Consider the following 27,177-nt stretch of genomic DNA (forward strand, 5'->3'; position numbering starts at 1 on the left):
AAAAGGACATTTACTTTTAGACTTTGTAGCTTTTTGGATGCTGTCGATAATGACTGGGGAAAGGGGGGGGGGGCGGGGGGTGACTTGCGGTATGAAGGACTGTGTGTGTTATATTTGTGCATGTTGTCACAGATCAAAGGCTTAGTCGACCTTCTCAATCCTCCCTTGCAAAAAAAATATCTTTTTTGCTTTTTTTTTCTACAACTGCGTGGGGGAATTTCAAGACAAAAAAATGTCAATCTGTCACCATAACAGAAAAGCTCCTTTTGCTATTCTCACTCAAGCCCCGCCCCCCCCCCCCCTCGAATCAATGCATGTTGAACTGAGAATTAAATCTCCAAGATTTGTGTCGTTGGATTCGGAGCAAAAAGGAAGGCGCCTTTTCCATGTGCTACTGAGTCTGCTTTCCACTTTCTCCAAAGCGACGTGTAATCGCGGCAACACTTTGGCTGTGTTCAAACAACCGACAGGGCTTCAGCCTGCAATGAATGACATCGAGCGGTATTGATTTCAAATGAGGCGCTAATTCTAAAGTCTGTGACTGCATGAACAGAAGTGTCTCTTCAAATATTTTGCTCCTTTTTGAAAAGATTTTTTTTCTTTCAAGTCGAGGAGAAGGGAAAAAAATATATATATGAAAATATACTGTTTTTGAGAATGTACCATGTTATACTGTGATTTAACTGAGATATTTTATTGTATTCAGATCATTTGAATTCTATTATTTAACAAGAAATATATATGTACAAATAAATATATACATATATATATATACAGACACAGGTATGTATATTAGTTAAGTTTGGTATATTTGGAGGAAGTGTTAGATGAACTAGTTTTAAATGTTTTAGCTTTGTAGCAAAACTAGAACCTGAAATCATTTTTGAATTTTGATTCCTCCTATATGACTGTGAAGACTTTAGTGCCTGTGACAAAAAAGACAAGTAAAAGTCTCAACTCGCTTTTCATCTGTATCTACCACAGCTAATTGCTCTGTCACTCCTCTCGTACTACCTAGAATTACTTTCCGATGCCCCCCCTGCCTCCCTCCCTCCCACATCACTATGTTCCTTGGCACAGTCTGCGGTCTCTTTTGCTAGCTCGCCTCCTGTTTTATTTGCAAGCCATGGACATTCTTCGCTCGTTTGAGTTCCGGCAGAAAGCAATTTCTTTAATTCCACGAGCGACTTGCCTTTGTTTTCTGAGCGTCACTCCATCTCTCACTTAGCAAAAACAGAGACCAGTAGATACTGTGTTCTTGCTCCTTTTGACTGATCGTTGACCGATGATCAATTCGTCGCTCTTACGGGAAAAACCTTTGAACATTGTTCCCACGAATGATGTGACTCGAGTGTGTGTATCCGACGACCACGCCACTGTAGCAAGTCTGGGCTGTTAACCACACCACCAGCGAGCGAAGGAGGCCGCAGTTGCTATGGCGTTGCCATGGCATTTTCATGGCGTTGCCATGGTGTCCTCTGCACCGCCACCACCTGGTGCCTGCTGGGTAATATAGCATCAAGTCCTTTAACGCCGCCCCCCCCCAAGCGCTGATCAAAGATCCCGCTCGACTCAGTCCCGGAAAAAAAAAATAGTAAAAGCTAGCTAGCTGGCGCGAATTTGTCTGCCGCGGCGGGTCTGATCTGGACTGGACCGGTGGCGATGATAAATGTTTCTATTACCCTTATCTTGTAATCCTTCCATCTTTAGTGTGTTGCATATCATGGATAGCACGCGAGTGTGTGTCTAACCCGATGTTGCATGTGCTCCAATGTGTTGCGAAGGCCTTCGGCAGCTTGCTTCTGCTTTCGTTTGCTGTGTGAAAGCGTTTGCTTTGCCCCGGCATGCATATTTAACGGCCGATGCAGCTCGCGCTCAGCCAATACCGTCCAAAGCCTCGCCTCCGGTGCTCTGATCAGGCCTTTCATAATTTAGGAGGCGATAAACCTGCACCCCGGTCGGCTGAGACAATGTCTTTGACGACTTGCCCGGGAGATTTTTTTTTTTTGTCTCCGGAGGATGAACGACATCTGTTCTGCTTGTTTGTTGTGCTGTCTGTCGCTCTTGTTTGCGCTCGGCCCGGCTCGGCGCCATCAGTCACTTTCCGTTTCGGCACGTCCTCTTTAATTTGGATTCCTTGACTTGACTCGCTCCTCTTTTGATTTAGCCTGTCGTTCTAATTTATCAGATTCACCGTCCAGTCCGGCCTCGGCTATCTTTCGGCCCGCGACCTGGGAAGCGATACGAGTGGTGCTCCGGAATTCAAACAGGGTCCTCATTGGCTGAATCGGCCGTGAATTATATCAAGGAAATCATCGGAGTGCCACTGGTACTACTCGGCAGGTCCAGGGTGTTGGGCCATCTCCCCCAGTTTCTCTTTACCCACAGAAACCAGCGTGTGTGAGTGTGTGTATGCGTTTTCAGCAATGTACAAAGTTCTGCTCTGGTAACCTCTCGAACACCGAAGGCCTACTTACGGGTTGCTAAGGCAGGTTTCTAGTCGAGTGATGATGTTGCTCGGAGCCCAGACTGCTCTGGTCTGTGCCCTAATTCAAATGTGTTGGTTTATTTGACATTGTCTTTCCGGGGTGGGGCTGGAGGGTCAGTGCTGCACTTACTTCTTGAGAATTGCTTCATAAAATATGATTCTCTTTCATTCTTCCCTGTGGTGCTGTGTTTCCTTTCACTGGTGCGTCAAGAATGCAATTGGAAGTGGTCGAGTTCTCGTGTGGGTGTGTGTGTGTGTGTGTGTGTGTGTGTGTGTGTGTGTGTGTGTGTGTGTGTGTGTGTGTGTGTGTGTGTGTGTGTGTGTGTGTGTGTGTGTGTGTGTGTGTGTTGTCTTCCACTTGGTGAGGACCAGTTTTTCCACCAACACCAAGAGCCCCTTCCCCCAAGTCTATTTTTGTGTGAATTTGGTAGACGAGGTAGACCCCGGCGCATCTTATAATTTAATGAAAAATGTTTAGACTGGCTAAAACAAGGTCTATTTTGCGGCGCCAGTGGTCCAACACAGTTTTAGTGGATTTGATCGAAGCTTTGATTTGATACGATTTGACCCCCAAAAACTTCCACTCTCAAACATTCTGCCTGAAATTCTTCATCCAACTTTGGCCCTTTGATCATCTCCCTCAACATAACTACACACACCATCTTCTGCTTTTTCAACTTCATAAACCGAGACAACCAACTGTGAAACAACACCTCAAAAAGCACCCGACACCTGAACCCTAACAGATTTGACGGGCCAGGCAATTGTGCGATGCTCTGCCCACCGCCCCCAATCTGGCGCTTCTGTGATCTGCTAATTACACATGTTTTGTCACGATGATGGCCTAATGGCTAATTGCATTGTGATGCCTCTGACGGTACACCCACTAATGACTTCACGCTCTAATAAGATTGAGTTACAGACATTTAGATCACAGTCTTGCCAAACATTGATAAGAGGTCAGTACGCTGTGATGGCTAATATCAATCCCTGCAAAGTGAAAATAAATCTCTTCTAAAATTGTGTTGCAAACCTGCCAAACTTTAAGAATTAAAAAAAACAAGTGAAGTGTGTAAAACGAGACTGGGAGAAATCAAGCTCTCGAACGCTGTGAAAGTTTTTGTCGATTATTCTTGAACCGAGCCCCCCTCAACTGTCGACTGTCAATCAAATAAGACGACGACCTGGAAAAATGGATCGCTGATCCTCGTGATTACAGGTTTCACCTGTGGAAATGCAACCAGTTAAAAGCCTTCTGCGGCTGGGATGCAACCCACTAGGCGGTCGGGGGGCTTTTCCAGGCTGCAACTCTTAAGTCCCGACACTCACTGTCTGTCTGTCTGTCTGTCTGTCTGTCTATCTATCTATCTATCTATCTATCTATCTATCTATCTATCTATCTATCTATCTATCTATCTATCTATCTATCCATCCATCCATCCATCCATCCATCCATCCATACACCCAACCCACCCACCCAATTCCATTCATCCATCCACCCACCTACCTACCTACCTACCTACCTACCTACCTACCTACCTACCTACCTACCTACCTACCTACCTACCTACCTACCTACCTACCTACCTATCTATCTATCTATCTATCTACCCCGCTCTTTCACCTGCAAGCATTCATGGCCGAGGCAACGAGGCACTCTAAATTGGCTGATAGAAGAATTTGCCATTTGCTATTGATATATTCAAGACCGTTTGAATGGTTTGATCATAATAATAATAATAATAATTCAAAAAAAGATTATTGATGGGCCGGTAGAGCCAGTTTAATTTTTGGAATACCAAAGGTAATTTACTGAAATCACATGCAAATGTATTAACCAAAGTGGCAGTCACGTAGCATTTTAAATTGTCTAAACGCTTACAAAATGGACTTCTTGAGGCGATTGAAACGGATTTGTCAGTCACGCACACACATACAATGCATCCATCAGGGGAAAAAACAGCGCCACTCTGACTTTCATCATGCGTGCACTGCCGCAGGGTTCTACAACTCACCGGCTTGATCTTTCAGGTCGGGGGGGGGGGGGTGGAAAAAAAAAACACCCAAGCATCCTTTCATCAGCCGTTATTTTTTCTCCCCCTGTTGCATACGCGATGTCTCGCTTCCTCAAACATGTGCAAATGAGCAAACTGGCCCAACCCGCTGTTGCTATGGCCATTAAAGGTAAGTCACATGAAAACTGTCTATTCATACATTTGTAACAGTAATGGCAGTGCAATTAATGCAAATGCATGTGAATGAATTACCTTGACAATTAATCTAGCTCCAGTATATAGCAAATGCTTGAATTTCATTAGCTTGTTATATCCTAAACATTTTTCCAAAATCCAGTGAAATTAATGCAAAGTGAAAATTGATGTACACCTCAACAGTTCCCGTGTTCAACATCAGCCAAGGACACATCAATGATTCATGATACATGTTTGCCTTCGCATATGTGTGAGAAGTAATGCCGAGTCATCTAAATTCCAATCTAAATGTCTTTTACGCAGCCATCGAGCCGGCCCGCCCTCCTCCTGACCAACCAAGCAAGACCCGGTAGGTGAAAATCATTACATTTGAGCGACTCTGATGAAGGTTAAGGTTAGCGTGAGGGTTACAATTAGCAGCTGGTAAGCGCCCCTCTCCAGAAAATTAATGAAATTCAATGGAACGTGTTGACAGGAAGTCAATTTATGTGTGTGTGTGTGCCCCTAAAGTGGACTAATCCTCGAACACAAGAATGACGATTGAGATATCCTCCGTCTTTTGCTCGTTCCCCCGTCGCCTCGTTAGCCAATCGGCTTGTCTTGGGCAGAACCCGCCGGCCATCCAAGGTTCCCATGAGTGCATTGTGTCCACACCTCCTCTGCCTCCCTGCAGCACAGATAGCGCTTCTGTCATGCACATGTGAGGATCTGACGTCCGAATAGCATTCCGGACGGAGTGGCTTTTCAGCTCAGCCATTTTGTTTATGGCTTTTGGGTACGACCCAAAGCTCATTAAACACGGCGGGGACGTGTTCTGCCAAAATCAAGTATTAATTTATCTAAATAGTGTATGATAAAGAGTAAATCTGTTATGTAAATTGAGTTGAAGTGATTTTTCTGCCAAGACTGCTTGCTAATGCTCCTTCTGCGGCTGAGATTAGATTCTTAAATTTTTTAATTATGCTTTCGAAATGTCCTTTTAATCAAGCAAAAACACACCAAATGGCACCAAAGCACTACTTTTTTCTTTAGCAAGGCTCTGGCCCGCATAATAGAAGTCACAAAACACCAACTGGGCAAGTTTTTGCAGAAACACAGGTGATAGGTTACTACAAAAAAAAAAATTGTCACACCATTTTAAATCTTTGTTGAAATCGGTCGTGACAGAACCTCGTTGCCCAAGATCATAATGTTCTGTTTCCATTTGAAAATGCTGCCTCCAAATGTAATGGCAATTTGGAAGACTTTTTTTTGTTGGAGGAGTTTGATGAGCAACAATGGCGCAATTATGCAGCGAGTGCTTGTTCACACTTAGTTGCTCGTGTTGACGCTCGCCTCATCGCCTGCCAAACGTCTCCGCTGACCGTCACGCAATTTTCTTGCTGCTCTGCCAAAATGCACAGCAGACCCTTCTCCATTGGAGAACAAGCAAATGGAGGCACGGCCCAATCTTGGAGGTAGCGTAAAATCTCTATCGCGGTCAACTTTTAAAAAAAAAAAAAAAAAAAAAAAGTGCTACAAACATTTTTATACATTTTGGTAATCAGTGTCAAAAATATGTTTAGGGACACAGAATGCCATCTCGGATTAACTTTTTCGAGTGATGACTACAATTATTTGTAGGACTAATGCAGTGAAACTGTGTGCTGATGTTTTTGTTTTTATTATATTTCAGGGCTTGGAAGGAAATCCTGAGAGAATGTCCCAAAAAGGCAACGAAAACACACAGTTGTTGTATTTCCCGCTCATCAAAGCAGACTTCCGAGGTGTGTGAGCTTCTGTTTTTACTAACATGTAGTTTGGAGTGTGAGCTTTTTCACCCATCACACCTCATGTACACAATTACAAAAATCTTGCTAGCTTTCAAAATTGGCAAAAAAAGAAACATTTTTGTACCAATCATCCACTAAAATGGAAAGTACACATTTATAAATTATATTATATTATTTTATATATAATTGTATACATTATTTTAGATTTTATTTTATATATTTTAACAAACTACATAAATTGTTAAAATGGTTTAAAAGGGTTAAAAAAAAAAAAGCCCAAAAGGCTCAGTACTAGACTGGTAGAACACCGACCATTATTTTTTTCAGGGCACAAAGTTCCGATCAGCTGCTGCGTATGATTAATTTTGAAATGACATCATATCATCGTCACATGTTCACTCCGATGACGGCACATACAAACAGGCATTCGTGCACGCCGGTGCTTTCTTATCTGGCTCGCTGACACTATTTTTGCTCTCTAACAATCATGCTAATTATAATTGTTAATTAATTCTCTGCCCGTGTCCTCATCAGGAGACTAATAACCTACATTTTCATTAATTAGACCTTCGGCCCTTTGGCTCACACCCGCCGTCTCTCCGTCCCACTCCAATCCCGACCTTTGCCCCCCACGTGCAGGGCCCGGCTCCCCGCGCCTCACCCCCGTCCTCGGTTGGTTCAAGTTGAACCATATTTTTACAAGCAATGCTTAGATGAGCAAAAGTTGATCTGTGAAGAAACTTGAAGTGTTTTTTTTCTTCTTCTTTTTTAATGAACTGCAGCATTGCCGCAGATGTTTAACAGCCTCGCTTATTTCGCGGGCCTGTTGATCCTCCGCTCATCTGCTCCGAGCCCCACCGGCCGTCTTTTCTTGCCGCGCTTGAGTTATTTCTGTGAGTCTCCAGCAGTCCATCTTGATGCTCTTTTTCTTCCAATCTGCCCCCTCCACTCGACCCCCCCCCCCCTTCTCCTCCTCAGCTTTTCTTTTCTTTCCTCCGTCTGCCAATCCAAGAAGGCGTGTGAGGCAGTTGGCACTCATTTGGCACTGGATCATGAAGGATGGCAACAAAAAAAAAGGCAGCTTTTGCCTTATCCGTCCCCCTTTTTCCACCTCCCTCGGCCCCTCTTGAGAGAAGTAACCCAGATTTTCAAATGAATCGCTTGCTAGTCTCCTCAATCTCTCGCTCTTCTGTCCTCTCTCTCTTTCTTTCTCTCTCTTATCTTTCCGTCCTCCTCTTGGTAAAAACGGGACCAATCTTGGAAAGCGAGTAGCACCTCTCCTCTCCTTTTCTCGTCCTCCTCCTCACCCTGCCTGCGGGTTAACGGATATTTACAACTTCTATCTTTGGTACCGGGAACACTTGAATCGCAGTCTCTTGCTATCGTTTGGTCGAGAAAGCTTCCGTCTTTTTTAAATTTGCGCCGGCTCGTTTCCTTTTCACTTGTGGTATTTTTGGGTGTCCCCTGGTACTATTTTTTTTTTCCTCATCTCTGAGGTGACTGTACAGGTGAGGGCAAAGGAAGTGAAGAAAGATACCCATCGCTCAAGCCTTCCTCCAAAATACATTTTCAGGTATTTTCCTGATATATTTTGTGTCCTTGCATTATTGAACAGGCATTATAGTGGCTGTGCCGTTTGCGTCATCAATCCATCACTATGTGCTACAGGCTGAATGTTTTTCAAATCAATTGCTGTTGCTACATTTGTATTACTGTCATAATTCTTTTTTTTTTTTCGAAGTAGCTTCCTGTCCCTGGAGACTCTCAGTTGAAACCTCTTGTGCTAAATGGGACTAAGTGTTAATAAGGGCATGGGAGGCAGTGGGGGGGGGGGGGGGGGGGGGGCAGGCGCTAATATCGGAGCAGGTGGTGAGGGTGTTGTTGACATGGCAACAGAGGAGGTACAGTTGACATGGCGACTGGGGCGAGAGGTGGGGAGATGGAGATGTAAGGGATACCGAGAGAGTCAGAGAGAGCTGGCAGGCTGGACAGGCAGTATGTGGGACAGTTGTGTTAATTGTTTAGTGACTCAAAGTCTCTTAAGAGCGCTTTGCCACTGTGCATGAATTAACCTTGCTCTCTTTCATTATGTCCTCTCCTTTCCCTCCATGCCTGTCACTTTACTGCTAAAAGAGTTTGTTTCTCTGCCTAATTTGAAAAAAACTTGCATTTGAATACGCTAAAATGTGCATACAGCTTATTCTACTTTGCAAACACTGGCGGAGCTAGAGGGGGGGGCTTTCGGTGCACTGCCCCCCTGAAATATGCTTGGCTTTCTACCCATACCCATCCTGTGTCTCAATTCAACCTTCCCATCACACCACATTCATCACAACAGGTGTTAATCTGCTAGAATATGAATAGGCAATGTATTCATTGGTCTTTTGGATACATGGCGGAGGATAGCGAGAGGTCAAATTGGCCATCAAGTGCTTATAAAATAATGATTTCATGCTCGGGCAACAAAACTCAACTCTGTTCCACCTCTCCTAAATCTCACAAACAGCTCTCCGGTTGATGGGGTGCAGTTCTACACTGCAATGACTTGACCAATCTTTTACTTGCATGGACAAGCAGGAATTGAGTGTGATAACTTCAAGTGCCATGCAGATCATTAGATTGCGCAAAAATAATCTCCGGCGCTTGTTCTCGTCATGACCCGACACACACGAACGTCCTCTTGTCCCACATTCGAGGCCTCGCGTGCGGCTCGATGGCGTCCTCGCTGACGTCCGTCATCCATCCTCCCTCCCTCCCTCCCTCCAGGCGCCATGTCCACTCCCGCTTCCCCTTCCCCGTTGACACTGGCCTCCCCGACATCGGGGGACTCGCCGCTGCCCTCGCCCCTCTCGCCCCCACCTAGGGTGCCCGTGTTCCAGAGGAAGGGTGCCCTCAAGCACAAGAGGATTGTGGAAGTGAAAGATCACCAATTCACCGCCCGCTTCTTCAAGCAGCCCACCTTCTGTAGCCACTGCACCGACTTCATCTGGTACGTGCACAACACAACGCAAAACACACGGAGAAAGTATGCCGGTAGCTCATGAGCCGCCTCCTCAGGCAACCCACTGCCGCATCCGACTTTTTTTTTTTTTACTTTTCCTTTCCTTGAGGCATCCCACATCAGCTAGCACGCTGACCCCATGCGATCAGATAACCTCTACTTCTCGCTGGAGCCCACACGATAGAACACGTTCTGTTCAAAGCGAACTCACGGGATACTTCATTAGGTACACATGCGCAAGCTAATGATTCAATACGAGCGCATCCTTTACTGATACAGCAACATTTCTCAAAATGTCGACTCAAAAGTGTGTTAAGTGTGTGCGGTGCGACATATGGTGAGGCTGCAAGTTGGAGGACGCTTGGCGCATGTACCAGCAGCCTTTGGCTAGATTTCGGGACATTCCCCCAATGTTGGCAGCCATCTTGGCTGCACCATCGTACGCCTACCAGTGTTGCATTTCAGGTTCATTACAAAAAGAAAGCAAAACAATTTTGTCCAGGAGAACTTCCATACTTATAATTTGCTTAATGACATCAGCATTTTCCTGTCTTCTGATTGGTTGTTGCAAGCAACCAACTTAACCTAGCAAAACAAAACAGCATCACTGGTACGTGGGAATTATTTTATTCTTTTAATCATGTTTCTAATATAGACAAAGAGCACAGTCAGATTCCAGATCACATCTAAGTGAGCCAATGAGCGTTAATTGCTGCATGCTAGCCGGTTCTCTCGTGCTCTCTGCTGGTCAAAAGCAGAACGTCTCTCACCTGCCCCTTACTGTACATCACATCCACGCACGCACATTATCTGAACGACCCCCTTCGGCCTCTCCTCGCGTGTCTTATTTGTCGCCCCTTCCCCAAAAGTGCTCGATTCAGTGCAGGTCAGTGCTGAGTGGGGGTTTTGCTCAATCAATGGCTTTAATTATCCAATTAAAAGTAGAAACTGGAAAGGAGCCAAAGCCTTTGCTTTGTCTGAAAGAGAAGGCAAATGTTTTTGGTTTTATCACATTACTGCTGTTTTGCTCATCTGTATTTGTTCTTTTAATTAGTGGAGAAGATTGCGTTTGTACCCTAATTGTTAAACCGGCCTAATCTGTGCGCCTTTCTCACTCACTTGCAGGGGCATCGGCAAACAGGGATTCCAATGTCAAGGTACGCATGGGTCGGTCGATATGTCGCTATTTGTCTGCTCAGATGGTGTTGCTGACTTGAGCGTCTCTCCCTTGCTCTATCTCTCTTCCTCTCTCTCTTTGCTTTTTTTTTTTTAGTTTGCAGCTTTGTGGTGCACAAAAGATGTCACGAGTTTGTGACCTTCACCTGTCCCGGCTCAGTGACGGCCCCCAGACCAGATGTGAGACGCCCTCCGCTCATGGCGCACCGGTCATCATATTCGCACGCTTGCGTGACTCACTCCATAGCTGGCTGGTTGGCTCACTTGTAAATTCCCGACGCATCCGTGTCACGTCTGTCTACTGTCGGGAGGTGGGAAGACGAGAAAAGTCCTTCGTCATCTTCCCGTTGCCTTTTTTATTTTACTTTCAGGAATAATTTGTCTTCATGATATGTTTTTTGTTGGGCTGGCCTAATAAACGGCATCACAAATGGGGTCAAGGGGAGTGTGTGTGTGTGTGTATGTGTGTGTGTGTGTGTGTGTGTGTGTGTGTGTGTGTGTGTGTGTGTGTGTGTGGGCATGTGTGTGTTTGTGCGATAAGAGTGAAAAGTGCACACACAGCGAGATGGAGGATTTTCAACTATACACTAGAGCAGAGGAAGGTGAAAAGAATGAGGGCGCTGATGATGAGAGATAAAAATGAATCATCCCTCTTTGCACCGCATACACACACACATACACACACACACATTCTCAGATCTCATTTCCACGCCCACCCTTATGTCATCTGTCTTATTCATGAGCATTCCAATCCAAATGTAAACACAGGACATGTGACATTGCTGTCATGGAGGCAATCATATATATATTTTTTTTGTGGTTCCCTTCCAGGACCTGAGGAGTCGCCACACGTTCAAGGTCCACACGTACGCTAGCCCCACCTTCTGTGACCACTGTGGCTCGCTCCTCTACGGCCTCATACATCAGGGCATGAAATGTGCCTGTAGGTACAATTTCAGAAACATTACACCAGCAGCGCCACAACTTTGACCTGTTTTTTGTCTGTCTAAGATTTAGGTTTTTGTTGCCTGTTGAAATCGTTGTGTTGACTTGAATGTACCCGCTGATTAGTCCGTCCATCTTTACAGGTTGTGACATGAACGTCCATCGACGGTGTGAGACCAGCGTCCCCAGTCTTTGCGGCCAGGATCACACAGAGAAGCGGGGCCGAATCCACTTGACGGTTCGAGGCGAGAAGGAAGATGTCTTTGTCACAGGTGAGAAGTCGCCGGAGGGAAACAAAAACACAAAATGACTCTGGCAGTGTTTTCTTTCTTCGGCCGCTGTTATTTGTTCTGCAGTGCGGGAGGCTCGTAACTTGATGCCCATGGATCCAAATGGCCTGTCAGACCCGTACGTTAAACTCAAATTGATTCCCGACCCCAAGAGCCACAGCAAGCAGAAGACCAAGACCATTCGCTCCACACTCAATCCAGTCTGGAATGAGAGTTTTACTTTGTGAGTCCACACCAAATAGACGTTTTGAATGAGTAAACTTTTTTGTTGAATTAATACTTTTTTTTTTAGATAAAAAAAAATATTTGTTTAATTATATGTATTTTATTCTATTTGTAATTTTATGATAAGGGGTACACTAATTTGATCTGGAAATAAAGATTAAATCATTTTTATGTTTAAAGGTAATAATTATGTGAAATGACCTTTACATTATCAAAAATAGTCCTCTGTGTGACACATCAGGAGCTCATTTGATTAAAAATGTATTTGCACATGTGCAGTTCCGTGCGCGGCCACCAGTGGGACCGGCGTCTGTCAGTGGAGGTGTGGGACTGGGACCGCACGTCCCGCAACGATTTCATGGGCGCACTGTCCTTCGGGGTGAGCGAGATATTCCGGCGTCCCATCAGTGGCTGGTTCAAGCTGCTGGACCAAGATGAGGGAGAGTATTACAACATCCCCGTGCCGGACCCTGACCTGCAGGTAAAAAAAAAAAAAGGATAAACATTGAGTGCCTCTTGGCTAAAAAGATAACTAATGCATCTATATTCATTGAGCAGACAGTGAGGATGCTGCCACTTATCGTTTTAATGCGCTGCCGCTTAATTCTCAGACTTGGCTCGGCCTTTATCTCATTACAAATATTTACTCCCGATAAAAACAAGCTGCTCTGACTCACGCAGTCGGAATTTTCTATTGCCACTTTGAGTTTATCTTAGCAAATAAAAACAAAAATGCCAAGCACAAGCTAATGAGATTCAATACAAGAAAATCAATTTTCCCCAAATCTGCTTTTATAAAGATAATGATGCTCCTTTTTGATTGATGACGCTGTCAAAGAGGTAGTCGACACTGTGTTTTCTCTCGTTTTGGTAAAAAAACAAAAACAAATTTGAGGTAACAAAATACGATGATTTGTTGTGGTGCTATAGCCATTCAAGCGACACGCTTGAACACAAACGGTGGAGCAGCACGTGTAGACAAACAATATGACAGCATATTTCCTTTATCCCATGCAAAGACCGAGTAATATTAGTGCCGTTCTGATGAGTTGAGAAGAGTTGAGCTGTCGCAATCATCAGTGTCATTCTCTTATACTGCCATCAGGTGGTCAAGGCACACCAGAAACAGCAGTGTTGACTTATTTTTAATTCAAACCGTTTTTTTATAAAAAGCACAATATGCTATTTTCCTCATGAAATAAAAAACTTACTGAGGATTCCTGCTGTGGCTGTGCTTCACTCTCTCTCCAGCAGGGTGCAGCCTTGGTCCTCACTTAACACCCTGCTAGGTGAACTTGAGGTCAAAGTTTGTGTGTTTGAACCGAAAATAATCACACGTCCCTCGGCAGGAGCCCCAGCCGGACGGGGTCGCCCCGTCGCTGCCTCAGGTGGCAGCGGCCGCCCCGTCTGAACCCGTCACCCTGCCCCTGACCCCCGTGCCCTCCTGTCCTCCCGCCCACTTTCACGGGCCGGGCAAGGGCAGAGTGGGCATTCGCGACTTCAACTTCCTCATGGTGCTGGGCAAAGGCAGTTTTGGCAAGGTAAAGTTCTATCTTTGCATCTTTTTTTTGATGGATTGACCTTCATGTTTCAAACGGGAGCTTGTCGGCGCATGGCCCCGCCCCCGCAACAGTGGCCGATGATTAATTCAAGTGTGCGTCTTTTGTGACATGGGAAGTCGTGAGCTCATGCTGGCCGGCAAGCAGGCTCTCCTCCTGGAGGTGCCTGTGCTCTCCATTCTCACTTTTGACCCCCCACCCATCTTCACTCCCCTCCTGTAGATGAGCCGTGATGAAGAGATTGGCGTTTCGAGTACTTCTGCCTGGTCTACAGCTCCCCTGTGCGGTTTCATAACTGTCAGATGAGTCTTAACAGGGGACGGGAGAAATAGAGCTCAACTTACGTAAGATGGATGTTTCGGGGGGGGGGGGGCGGCAGAGAGACTTGAGGCTGCTAAAGGAAAGGAGGCACACACAGATAGGAAAGGAGAGGATTACTGGGAGGCGGGAAGTGACAAAATGGCCAAGAGGAAATGGGATCACAAGGAGGCAAGAGAGAGAGAAGCAGCACTATGTGGGGGATTTGCAACATTCTAATGGTGTGACCAATTGCATTTTCCAAGTGGAAGAAAAACTATTGCATAGCATTATTTAGACAAACGTAGTGCCTTGCTGCACTTAAAATAAAGAAAATAATCATGGCAATTGTTGCCAGGCATTTCAACATAGTTCATTAGCACCACTAACCCTAACCCTAGCCCCAAGATGGTACCAAAGCACTACTTTTTTATTGAGACAGTGCTTTGCTGCCATCTTATGGCATCTTAGAGCATTTCAAGATTCTTTAGTGAAGGATGGGTTTGACAAAAATGTGCCAATAGGTTGAGGAAGCCAGTATTGAATGGCAGAGATGAAGAGGATTTCTGTCAATGTGAGACAGGTCATCAATAGCCCTGTAAACACGCTCAGTGCATGCACACAGACGTCTTTGTTGTCCCGAGGGCCACTTCATTGTTCAGTAAATTACAATTGTATAGCCAGTAAACATTCACAAGCGAGTCAGCAATATCGCCAGGATTATTTGTCAGTCCGGGGCTCTTTGCCGGTTCTTTCTTTAAAATCCTTTACCATTGTCACAACATACATTAGCTTTAAGAGCAACCCTGAGCTGCAGTTTCCTTTTGCCCATTTTGATATTAATGTGCCTTGAAATATGGCGGCGAGCATTAATTAAATGTTATTTTTAGTCATTCCAGCATGACTGCGCACAGCAAGCGCTGACATGCGTCCGAATAGTGGCGGCACGTGCTTGATTTTTGTAGGAGGACCGCGATGCTCGCGGCGGGATGACACAGAGCACTTATGACACACTGACCACGCCACGGTGGGCACGTGGAAAAGCGCGGCAAGAATAAAAAGCCTTACGGTGGGGAGGAAATTTAGTCTGAGTCATATTCAAGTCAACTTGGAAAATATTCCACTTTTAGCCTTCTAGCCAAGTACTGTACTGTGTTGTTGTTGTGCTCTTTAAAACACACATTGGTTACAAAATTATGTACATAAACACAATCTGATAACATCTCATAACACACAGTTTGATTGACTTTTTTATTTTTTGAAAATTATTTGCTGTCAAGAATTTCACAATTCATACATAAGTGTGTGTGTGTGCGTAGAAAAAGGGAAATGAGCCAGATGGATGCTCGGCGACATGCAGCAGCACTTAATGAAATGTCAACTTTTCTTCTCCTCCTCCCTTCAGGTGCTGCTGGCTGAAGAGCGAGGCAGCGAACGTCTTTTTGCCGTCAAAGTCCTGAAGAAAGACGTCCTCTTTCAGGACGAGGACACGGAGAGCGCCCTGGTGGAACGGAGGGTCCTAGCGCTCCAGACACGTCCTCACTTTCTCACCTCGCTCTACTGCGCCTTCCAGACTGAGGTGTGCGTTTGTATTTAGTTTGAGCAATAATGATCTCAAATTTATTCATCCAGGTGGCCTAGTGAGTGATGTCACGAGCCAAAGTCACTTTGTCTGCGCGTGAGCGTCCCGGCGTGAGTCGTGGCCTACAGCAGCTCCTTGCCTTGTCCTGTTCAAAGGCGAACGAGGCTCTTGTTGCCCACCTGTTCGCTGAATTTTTTTAGTCGATGAAGTCGTCGTGTTTTCACAGGATCGCCTGTACTACGTGATGGAATACGTCAACGGAGGAGACCTGATGTTTCACATTCAGATCGTCGGGAAGTTCAAAGAGCCTCACGCCGCGTATGTGCGCTTATCTTTTGGTTCGACTTGGCGCCGCACACTTATCTGGCCGCTTTGTTCATTATTCCTGGCGACTCGACAAAGTCCTCCGCTGGAGGAACGGCTCCCTCCTCCCACTAATCTCGCCTTCTCATCTGCGTCATCCGATAATCTTTGATCAATCATCCAAAACTAATTCATGGCCTGTTGCTCAATTTTTGATTTGCCTTTCATCTCCTTGCTTGCGCCGCCTTTCATCACCCCGCCGCCTCTTGGTGTCATCCTTCCGCTTTTGATTTACTTTTATTTCCCGATACATGCAGTGAAGCACGCCCTCCCTCCCTCCCTCCCTCCCTCGCCCTCTCTTTCTCTCTCTGGCTGCAGGTTTTACGCAGCAGAGATTGCGGTGGGGCTCTTCTTCCTCCACAGCAAAGGGATCATCTACAGGTAAAAAGCTGATTTATGTCACGTTCGGGGGCCCGAGTGGTTCCTCCGCAGTGCAGCGAGCAAAGCCACACGGCTCTTGTCTTTCTTAGCAGAGGACTCTTTTCAAGCTGCTTTCCGGCATTAATCAAAATGAGTCATACGCCGTGTCCCCCCCACCCCTCCCGCCTTTGCGCAGGGATCTCAAGCTGGACAATGTGCTGCTGGACAGCCAGGGCCACATTAAGATTGCCGACTTTGGGATGTGCAGGGAGGGCATGTTTGAGGGGGACACCACGCACACCTTCTGTGGCACCCCGGACTACATCGCCCCTGAGGTAGGCCCGCACACATTGGAACTTCTATTAACAACAGTTGGGATGGAGAGTGAATAAAATGTCTTTAAACCCCTTGATTTAAAACAATAGTGCCATCTGGAGGAATGAAAAAATACAGCAGTTGGTTCATGAAGCCAATATGAAGCTTCATTTTCCCATCACTATAAATGGGCTAAATTTATACAATGCATTTCTCATGCCATCACCGCCAAAACGTTCCCTTTGTTGCAATTCCCCTCGGTAACCTCCCTTGTGACCTTTGTCAGCATTTTTTTTTTTTGTCAGCCATTAGCTGATTCAATTAGCACAGCCGGGAAGCTGCAAGACGCACGTTCACAAAAGCAGCGCTGTCCTTCACAGACCTTGCCTCACCTTCCTCATATTGCGCTTGACAAGTCTGACGGATGAGGTGTGAGAAAGGTGCGAAAACGATTGGGAAAATCTCAAACACAAATTAATCCAGTTTGCCTGCAAAAACTGAATAAAAAAAATAAAGTCTTTGTGATGAATCGTGTTTAGACTATGGAGGGTCGAGAGGGGGGGGGTGAAGGAGCACAGACATCCACAGCGGGGAGAGACAAAAGGGAGGACGTGACTGTTGTTATGCACGTCTTTGATAAACATACGGGGCCCCTGAGTATTGACTCTGTTATGTAAACACTCATTGATTGCACCGCGTTTGACATTTTAGATGCGATACAATAAACTCCCCGCAGGGGGCCGTGAACGTGTTTCCCTTGTGACACACACATATTCGGTAACACGTTCCCCCCCGGGTTACTCTTTCTCGACGTAACACTTTTCATCCCCGGAAGATTCACTTCTCTCACATCACTCCGGGGCCCGAGAGTCATCCCCGAATCCCCCGCCTAGGTGTTTTGAGTTGAATTCCAAATTCACACTCTCACAAGTCCAGGCACCTGACGACAGGACAGCATGTGACTCGTTTCATCGGCTGCTCAAGCTCCAAAAATCTTTATTTGACATTTTTCAGAGAAGAAAGAAAAAAGTGTGACGTGTGACCCATTTTTTTTTTCTTCTTGCAGATTGTGGCGTATCAGCCCTACAACAAAGCTGTGGACTGGTGGTCTTACGGAGTATTGCTTTACGAAATGTTAGCAGGACAGGTATCATACTGTTTTATATTTAGGGCCTTAAAGTTTTTGTAGATTCTATTATTATTTATTTTAATGTATTAATATTTATTAGTATTTATGAATTAATTTTATATGTATCTTCATCCTTAAAAAAATTCTTGAGGGCCTACACACAAACATACCAAACTTTGCACAAACCCAGCAAAAATTGTTTTATTTTGAAGTATTTTGCCCAAGAAATGGATCTGTAGCACCCCCTACAGAGATTTAATTTCACTCTTCCCCCCCCCAGCCGCCTTTTGACGGCATCGATGAGGAGGAGCTTTTCCAGTCCATCATGGAACAGTGCGTCTCCTACCCCAAGAGTCTTTCGCGAGAAGCTGTCGCCATCTGCAAGGGAGTACGTGCACCGAAAACAAATCGAGAAGAAAATCGTCCCACACTGACTTTAATTTCCCTCTTTTGTGTGCTTTCCTGAAGCTCCTCACAAAGCACCCCACCAAACGCTTGGGCGGCGGGGAGGACGCCGAACGCGAGATAAGGGAACATCCCTTCTTCCGCTGGATGGACTGGGACCGTCTGGAGAGGCTGGAGATCCCGCCTCCCTTCATCCCCAGATCAGTCAGTCCAACCCTGGCACCGATTCACCTCCTCTCTGCGTCACCTTTCTTTTTATTTTCATCGTTTCTCCTCACCAATGACCGATATCGAAAACCTAAATCCTAATATTGTCTTATTTTTTCCAAACCTTAAACTATAATGGGACTATTTTTTTTTTACCAATTTCACATTTGTGTTCACTGGCCCTTGATGACATCAGCATATTTTCTGTCCTCTGATAGGTTGGTCAGAGCAAAATTATTCAACTAACATCTGCGACATTATACAAACAAGAATACATTTTATGATCAGCATCTCTGTTAAGTAAAATGTATATGTTTTTAATATATATATGAAGTTATTGTCAGGTTTTTGATACATTTTATGATAATGTAATTAAAAGGCAAGATCGCCACGGTCTTCTCCAGCCCACTCGCACGTCAACAACTTTCCAAGGCTTTGATTGTCATTTTAGCCATTACAGACATGACCTTCCCACACCTCCCGTTCCCACCTGCTCCTTCCCGATGCAAATATCTGTCATCATTAGCTGGCTCGATCATGCTCAGAGGTTGAGGGGTCTGGCCCATTAGCTGAAAGAAAGAAAAGAAAGAATCATACTGCTCAGGAGCAGCACAGGAGATGCTTGCAGTCTACTCAGAAGACTTCTCAAAACTGACAAAAGATAATATGTAACGTTCTTATCAGTTGACCAGAAGTCGAAATGAGCTGTAACAAGTTTTAGCTCAGCTCAACCAATCAGAGGACAGAAAAATAGTGACATCACACTAATCAGCTCAATATAGACAAATCCGTAATTCAATTGATTAAAGAACATTGACGTCAGAATAGCTTGACATGGTGACATATGGAGGCTGAAATTTGATTGGCTGGAAAGAAAATATTTTCATCCACCACAAAATTTCTCTACTCACTTCCAACAGGGCGGCAAAAAAGGGGAAAACTTCGACAAGTTCTTCACGGCAGCCCCGTCGGTGCTTACTCCCTCGGACCCAGACGTGCTGGCGGCCGTCAACCAGGAAGACTTTCAGGGGTTCTCCTTCCTCAACCCTGAGTTTGCCCCCTCTCCCCTCACCGCGGTATAAGAACAACCGAAACGACAATAGTCTCATTTTTCTACCGCCGCCTTTGCGTGTCCATTCTAGAGCAGGACGTGTCTTTTTTTTTCTTTTTCTTTTAGAAATAATAGCAGTATGATGTCATCATTTTGCATGCAAACTATATAGAATATATATATTTTTTGACTCTATTGTCATAGAGGTTCCCATAATTATTTTGCGCTGTTTTGTGGACAACAGATTCATTGTGATAAAAATCCACAAATTAGAGAATCAGTTAGTGCGGGGGGGGGGGGGGGGTTCCATATCGCTGGCATCAGACAAAAAGAGAAGTGGTGTTTTAATTTGATTTTTATTTTGTGGTAATTTGATTTTTATGTTTTTTTATTGTATTTATTTAAGTATTTGTATTTTTTTGTTGTTGTTGATTTTATTTACAGTTTTTTACATTGTATGTATTTTTCAAATTATTTCATTTGACATTTTAGTTTTGGTTTCGGAATGTACAGGATGTAATTTGATGTATTTAATTATAGACAGACATTCGGTTGAAGCGCACTGAGTTGTCGCCCTCCAAAATTGACACACGCAGACAGGCTGACCCTACATGACCCGCTTAAAAGCCACGCTGACATTGGCTTTGAGCTTCAAAAACTGTCTTTGTCAATGTCACCCCTTACCGCCTCAAATCAGACCCTCTACTCTGAACTCCTGTCATTATTTTTACCTATCACCGTAAAAGGCCCAAATTTATTCTCGGGGCTATGTGTGCTCGTGCAGTTTTCCAGCGCGGGATGACGTCCCTGGCATCCTCATCGATTAGATGTAATTAAAACGGAAGCGGTTCAATATGGCGAGCAAATAATAGCGTCAACTGTCATTGGACGCTATCTGAGCCTGACCAGGTGGCTGGATGGAAAGTTGCTTGAGCATTTATTTGATATCCTTCATCGCCAACTCAAGGTGCTCGTTTGTTCTTTGTAAGAAAATTCAGCGCGCTAGCAAAACAATTTAACCTCATGGGTAATGTTTATTTTGTTTTTGTCATTCTTATCTGGGACATCTCGCTCCTTTCAGATTATTTCCCAGCGAGCCGAGCTTAAATGACCCCATAATTCAGATCTGATATATATATATTTTTTTTTAGATAGGGCAAACAATCCCAAAGGTTTAGCTCGTGACTGTGTGTATATAGTTTGTGTGTTGATTGTGATGGGGGGGTCGCAAATGGAACCATAAAGAAGAATAAAGAGCAGCCGTGAAGCTGCGGAGAAACAAAAAGCTTCTCGCCTTATCGCCTCTCTGTCATGACACTCCCGCTTTCACACATACGCACAAAAGTGCAACCTCAAGTGCATACACACACACACACACACACACACACACACACACACACACACACACACACACACAGAAGCTGCTGACCCTTCTATTTAGTGTAGTACTGTACTTGCCAAAGCAGCAAAAGCCTCTCTCGGGCATCTCACTCCCCCCCCGCCATTGTGCTGGCCCCGCCTCCCTTCCACAACGCTGATGGGACTAATACCCCCTTAGAGATTCTAACAAGTTGACCTTGACATTAAAATCTCATCAAGTTCTGCCGTGGCTTTGTGTGCTTCCCCGGCTCGTGTGATGCCCTGCGCTGTATCTGCCCTTCATCGCTCCCCCCTCCCCCACCTGTCCTTCTCATCTCTTTGCAAGCAGGTTTTTTTTTTTTGTCTCCTTGGCTTTTAATCATTCTGTCAAAAAGGTGTTGTTGTTTTTATATCTGTTGATAAGACTACAGGAGAGGCAACACGATGTGCAGTTGTGGGGAGCACATTTGTCCAGACGTCCTGGCTTTGAATCTTGGCTCAGGCTCCCAGTGTTGAGTTGATATGTGATATTCCAAAAACATGCCTGTTAGGCTCATTAAGGCAGAAACGACCATAAATACAAATTGGTAGATGCAACACACTCCTTTTGACTGTGTGCCAACGGTGATGCTAAGCTAATGAGCATTGCTTTCTATTTGCTTTAATGGGATGGTTGCCCCTGCTAAGATGGCTGACATGTAGCTGTGTGAGCCTGCTCTAGTCATTATTTCCTGTCCATTAAGTCCAAAATTCTTTATATTGGCATCCATTAAATCAAGATTCCATAGTCAACATGGAACAGGTCTAGCCAGAAGAGTAAAACCTAGCAAGTCTGCCTCATAGTCAAGACTTTAAGTTTGAATCTTGGCATGATTCAACCGGATCAAATTGTTCAGCTCTGCTCATGTTGATAAGTCGTCCGGAGAGCAAAATATATCGAGCATCACTGATACACGCTGAAGGCGTCGACATGCGCTGCAGCTGCAACTGCAGCGGGGCCTCGCTGCCCCAAGCCAGCCCCCCCCCCCCCCTTCCCATAAATGTAGCTCATCGCTCATTGTCATCTGTGACGCCACTTTCATCCCTCCTCTCGGTCTTGCCACCCTACCCCGTCCGTCCCTTCCTCTTCCTGCTTGTGACAATTGTGACACTGGTACCCTAAGGTCGGAGGGCGCCAGAGATGTTGCTAAAAATGAGATGGGCAGTCTAAATATAGACCGGAAACTCTGGGGAACTCTAAAAGGGTCGAGGATGCTAGGAAAGAAGGAACGAAAGAGAGGAGAGAGACTGAGAGGGAGAATTACCAGATCGATAGGTGGAAAGGAAGGACACTGTAAGAAAGGTGAGAAGACAGAAAAGAAAAAGAAATGGGGTGACAGAGCATGATTGGATGACAAACAGGAAGTCAAGACAAGCAAGTGAGTGATTAAGGAAAAAAGAGTCAAGGAAGCCATGCTCGACCCCCCTCACCCATCCTGATGAAAGTCTTTTCTTTGTCCTTATTCTCTTCCATCTTTTCATCTGGCGTTTCTCTCACGCTTCCCTCCTTCCTAACCTTTCAGGGAATAATAGAGCTCTAAAAAAAAACAATAACGCTAATATGTGGACACTACAACTTCATTTTTCTCTGCAGTCTGGTTGCTCTCTGTTCCTATATTGCCCCCCACAGGTTAGTATTGGTACTACAACTGACATTGTTATTGCGTGTTGTTTTGTTTCCTCTTACATTTTCATAGAGAATCATAAAAATCATTTAGAATGACCAAATTCGGCATTCCTAAAGACGCAAAGAACGAAAGATAAAGAGAAAATTGAGGTCATTGACAATCCACATTCCACTGACGTTGTTTGAATGAGACACAATCAAATTAGCTCATATGCGGCCACTTAGTTTCACGTTGTCTTTGTGTCACGTGGAGGTTGGCACCAGCTCTCATCGCACACACACACACACACACACACACACACACTCACACACACACACACACACACACACACACACACACACAAACACAAACACACATCCCCATCACACACACTTGAACATCTTTAGACTCACATGCAAGATAGAAGCTGTGCACAACTTCTCTATTTGGTGAAAGCAATCATTGAAGGACACACATGCACCCTCTTTGCCTCTCTCACTCTCCCTCGCTCTTTCCCCGTCTCTCTCCCTCCCTCTCTCTCTCTCTCTCCCTCCCCTCTCGCTCGTTCTCTCTTTCTGACACGCATACACACATGCGTACACGCACACACTTTTTGAAGCCGAAGTGGCGGGCAGAAGCACATCCACTCCGCAGTGGCCGCTCCGGGTGGATCCAGGCAAGGCTGGTGGATATGAACCTGGGCTGGAGATGAACGTACGGAGGGAGTGAGGACGAAGAAGAGCACCAAAACCCTACCAAGCCTCCCAGGTGCGTGCGTGCGTGCGTGTGCGCGCGCGTGTGCTCTCTTGGCAGCTGACGTGTACGCACGACTCTGGTGGCAGGGTGAGTAATTCTCCAATGACCATATTGTGTGCGTGAGTGTGTGTCTTGGCAGTAATAACCCATGATGACGCCATTTCCATTCTGATTTATTGTCGTTTTCAAAACAAAGTGCGTGTGTGCGTGCGTGCGTGCGTGCGTGCGTGCGCGTGTGATGCAGCGTGGCGCCCATGTTGTGTTAACGTGCGCACCATAAACGAGAGTAAGCATGTTTTCTCCGTGTGTGCCGATACACTCACGTGTACGCACGCTGCGTTGAGGATCTCCAAACTCCGCTTGAGAGTGCGTCTTGGTGCTGGGGGGCGGGGGGGGGGGGGGGCGGACTTGGAACCGTCCTCATGCGCACGTCGGTACTGCCATTAAAGGCGGCGCATATGCAATCGTGCACTTTTGCATGGCGTGTGGAGTTTCACTGCCAATTTCAGATTCCACCTTTCCCTCAGAATTTCTCCGTGAAATTAGCTGAAAATTGACATGAAGACATGACATCACGGTATATCGTAACAGTCCCTACTTGCCCCAAGCAACGGTACGAGCCCAATTATGAAAAACCGTTGGCGCTGTTATTCCATTTCATTGAGAACAACCTTAAAGTCCATTTACTTTTATCTGAAATATTTCCCCATTTAAAAACGAAAAACAAATTAAGCGTGAGAAAAATATATATCATGGAATAGATGTAACTAGAAAAGGTGATTCCCCTCAATGCTAATTGAAAATACAATAGAAAGAAGCGGTATGACTGTAATGCTGCTTGGTGCATCACAACATACAAGGGCAAGGAAATAAAACACGATTTCATCTGATTGGATGCTTGGCAAATGCTACGATCTCCCATTAGTCCCAAACAAATGACGGCGCTATTAATAAGAGCGAGTGAGCAACAAACAGGAGCATAATAACGAGAGAATGCAACGGGGACCGATGCGCCTATAAAACAAACATACCAAACCAATTACTCTTCTCTAGCTCAGCTTGGGGCCAATTAAAAGCTCTGATATGATTGTGATCTATTGACAAAAATGATTTTGCTCACGTGTTTTAAGGCAGGAATTAAAGTCACTCTTTTCTATTATTATTATTATAATCATTATTATGATTACTCTTTTGTTAAACAGTTGCTCCAGCGGTCAAGCAATCAGATTGTGTGCTTGTTATGTGCAAAAATCTATTAGTAGTAACTAAATACAAAAGTCCACATTTTGAAACTATTTTGAAACTTATTATGAGCTCTGTTTTACTTTTTAGGCCTTTATCTTTCGTAAAGTCAAGGTAGTTGAGGTCCCTAGATGTATATAAAGACTTAAATCATTTATGTGTGCTCTGAGCCAATCAGAAGCGTCGTCGCCACAGGGCGGCCATTTTGAAACAGAGCTCGTCGATCATTCATAACATTATAATCAAAAGGCACATGGACTTTAAAATAAATGTAGATTGCTCAACAAAAGTCACAGATGTGACTTAAACAACTATACAAAAAAAAAATCTAAAATTCAAACATTCTGTTTGAATCATAGCCATGATGCGAAGTTGTGCAGGAACATCCATCCATCCATTTTCATTACTGCTTTGTCCCCACGGGGGTCGCCAAGGTGCTGGAGCCTATCCCAGCTGTCATCGGTCAGTAGGCAAGGGGCACTCTGAGCTAGTTGCCAGCCAATCGCAGGGCACACAGATACAAACAACTATCCTCACTCACACCTATGGGCAATTTGGAGTCCTCAATCAAGCATGTTTTTAGGATGTGGGAGGAAACCGGAGTGCCCGGAGAAAACCCACACAGGCACGGGCAGAACATGCAAAGTACACAGGGAGGGCTGGAGGTGGAATCGTACCCGCATCCTTCCTAACTGTGAGCCGCCTGTGTGCAGGAACAGTTAAACTATATTATTTTATAACCATTTTTAGATGGTTTGTATGGCATGGACTATTAACTACAGTGTCCAAGTCGTGAATTCTGCTCCAGCTGCCACTTCACCTCTTCCATTTTTATGCATCATGGCCTCTTTCTGTCTTTACCGGTGAGACTACGAAGTGATGTCAGCCTGAAGATTGTGACACATTACAGAGATTGAAACATCTCCCCCCCTCCCCCATGTGGCTCTAATCTATCCAATTCAAGCGTCTCATTTCTTTCTAGGCCAGAGAGAACTGGGGCCTTGTCTCAGAAGGCCTTCTTAACACATGTCCAACAGGGGAAGTGGTTTTATTTCCATCCACTCTCAATCTGGACTGCTCACTAGCGTGCTAGCAAGTGATGTCAATATTTTTGTCTCTGTTGTTGTGAGTGGTGTCTCACACCAGTGATGGCAACAATCGATGGGACGCATTTGTGACATCTTGATTGTTGTTGTTGTTTGTTTGTTTTTTATTAGGAAAGGCGATATCACTTTACTGCCCGCCTCTCGTTGTTCCGCCGTCACGTCCCTCCGTCCTCGAGAAGTTGCTATTTGCGCAAATGAGAACTTTGATGGTTTTGCCATCTCTCTACGAGCCTCTCATGCACGGCACCCCCTTGAAAATAATTTACTATTCCTCTCTAGATTGATCAAGAACTTGAGTGTCGTTTCTGTTCGCCACGAGAAAACAACAGACGGCCGCCATGCTCGCAAACAAGAGCCAGTCCCGCGTACACAGATGGGAAGATTAAAGGCATCTTGTGTTGGAATGTTTGCGCAGCTCGGCAACATCAGCAGCAGATTAATTACTCGTCATCGGCGTGTGTAAGAACGACGCGAGGATCCTGTTTGCAAGCTAGCACAGCTAGCGTAACAACGTCAAACTGCCGATAGCACGCACCGAGGTAAATAGCTAACGTGCACATTTCTCCCATGAGGTTTTAGTAAGATTTCATCCCAAAATAAAAATTATTATTATTAATAATAAGCAGACAAATCAAATAAGAATAAAAAAATTGTGATTAGAATCACGACAGCCATTTATACATTGGTAATTATGGTGAGCTAAATTTTTGGGGGAGAGAAAAAATATTCCATCCCCCGCATGTTTGCGGAGTGTTGCTGCTATTTTTGCAGTGTGTCGCTGCAGGTGATGTTCATGCACATGGACCTCACGCAGGCTCATCTTGCTGGAAAAACGATCTGTTAAATTCGCACGAGGTCACATTGTCACGTTTTGAGAGTTGACACCTGACAAGGAGATTAGGTTGAAGAGCCTTGGGACATTAATGTACATTTTATTTCAAACGTTGATAAAAAAATATATATTTAAAAAAAACATTTCAATTTATGAACGAGACCCTTTTGTTTGCGCTCTGAATCAACCTTACAATGAATGTACTTTTTATTTGACATCCTGAATAAGACTCTCGATAGTTGTATACACCGTAAAAAAAAAAAAAACTCAACATTTCTGTTGCTGAGAAAATCTTAGTTTTTTTTAAACAACTCGTCGATGTTGCTTCCACATGGCTCCAATTTGGAACCACAATCAAATAAATGCCTACCAGCCTCCTTCCAAAACGCACAATAATATCTTCCAAATTCGCCTTTTGTTTAGTCAGCTGGAGCATCTCTCAGCTCACGCGATGACGCAATCAACTCAATCAAAGTAAAGGAGTAAGAACTGACATGAAGCAGACGCTGCCCCGTTGCACATCCAGCCTGCACTCGCAAATGGAAACGGACAGCAGGCTCTCAACAATTTGTGTGCACTCATTTCTGATTTCCTTTTGATTTCCTTTAATATGAAGTCATCATGTGTTGGCTTGACGCTAACCTTTAACAGGATTGGTTGAGGAGGATGTGTGATGAGTTCATCTTTAGCTGTAACAAGGCGAGACAGGAGGATGGCCGCGGGCCGTGTGCATCCAAGTGTGCCTTCTTTAACCCCCCTCCACCCTCGCCTCCACCCCCACCGATCCTAACAACTTCCCTTACGTGACCCGCTCTAAATAAATGCGCACGCATCCACGAGTTTCCTCTCTGTGCCCTCCAG

General features: G+C 45.0%; 1 protein-coding gene across 1 annotated transcript; it reads left to right on the plus strand.

The window, feature by feature from the left end:
• The first annotated feature begins 9,241 nt into the window (after positions 1-9,241).
• prkcg (protein kinase C, gamma) lies at positions 9,242-19,406 on the plus strand. Its single transcript, XM_085917674.1, has 16 exons — positions 9,242-9,459; positions 10,597-10,628; positions 10,745-10,827; positions 11,479-11,590; positions 11,736-11,864; positions 11,949-12,105; positions 12,387-12,588; positions 13,457-13,648; positions 15,369-15,542; positions 15,772-15,863; positions 16,227-16,289; positions 16,465-16,603; positions 17,650-17,730; positions 17,993-18,100; positions 18,181-18,321; positions 19,245-19,406. The coding sequence occupies exons 1-16, from the start codon at positions 9,242-9,244 to the stop codon at positions 19,404-19,406; spliced, it is 2,085 nt and encodes a 694-aa protein (XP_085773800.1).
• The last annotated feature ends 7,771 nt before the right edge of the window (positions 19,407-27,177 follow it).

This window comes from Syngnathus leptorhynchus, chromosome 8 (assembly GCF_054491065.1).
Source record: "Syngnathus leptorhynchus isolate UIUO chromosome 8, UIUO_Slep, whole genome shotgun sequence".
Taxonomy (NCBI): Eukaryota; Metazoa; Chordata; class Actinopteri; order Syngnathiformes; family Syngnathidae; genus Syngnathus; species Syngnathus leptorhynchus.

Excerpts from the sequence above, each read along its gene's own strand:
- prkcg (XM_085917674.1), top strand. The coding sequence starts at position 9,242 with ATGTCCACTCCCGCTTCCCCTTCCCCGTTGACACTGGCCTCCCCGACA. Across the intron at positions 10,629-10,744 it reads ACAGGGATTCCAATGTCAAG|TTTGCAGCTTTGTGGTGCAC; the intron begins GTACGCATGGGT and ends TTTTTTTTTTAG. Across the intron at positions 11,865-11,948 it reads GGAAGATGTCTTTGTCACAG|TGCGGGAGGCTCGTAACTTG; the intron begins GTGAGAAGTCGC and ends TTTGTTCTGCAG.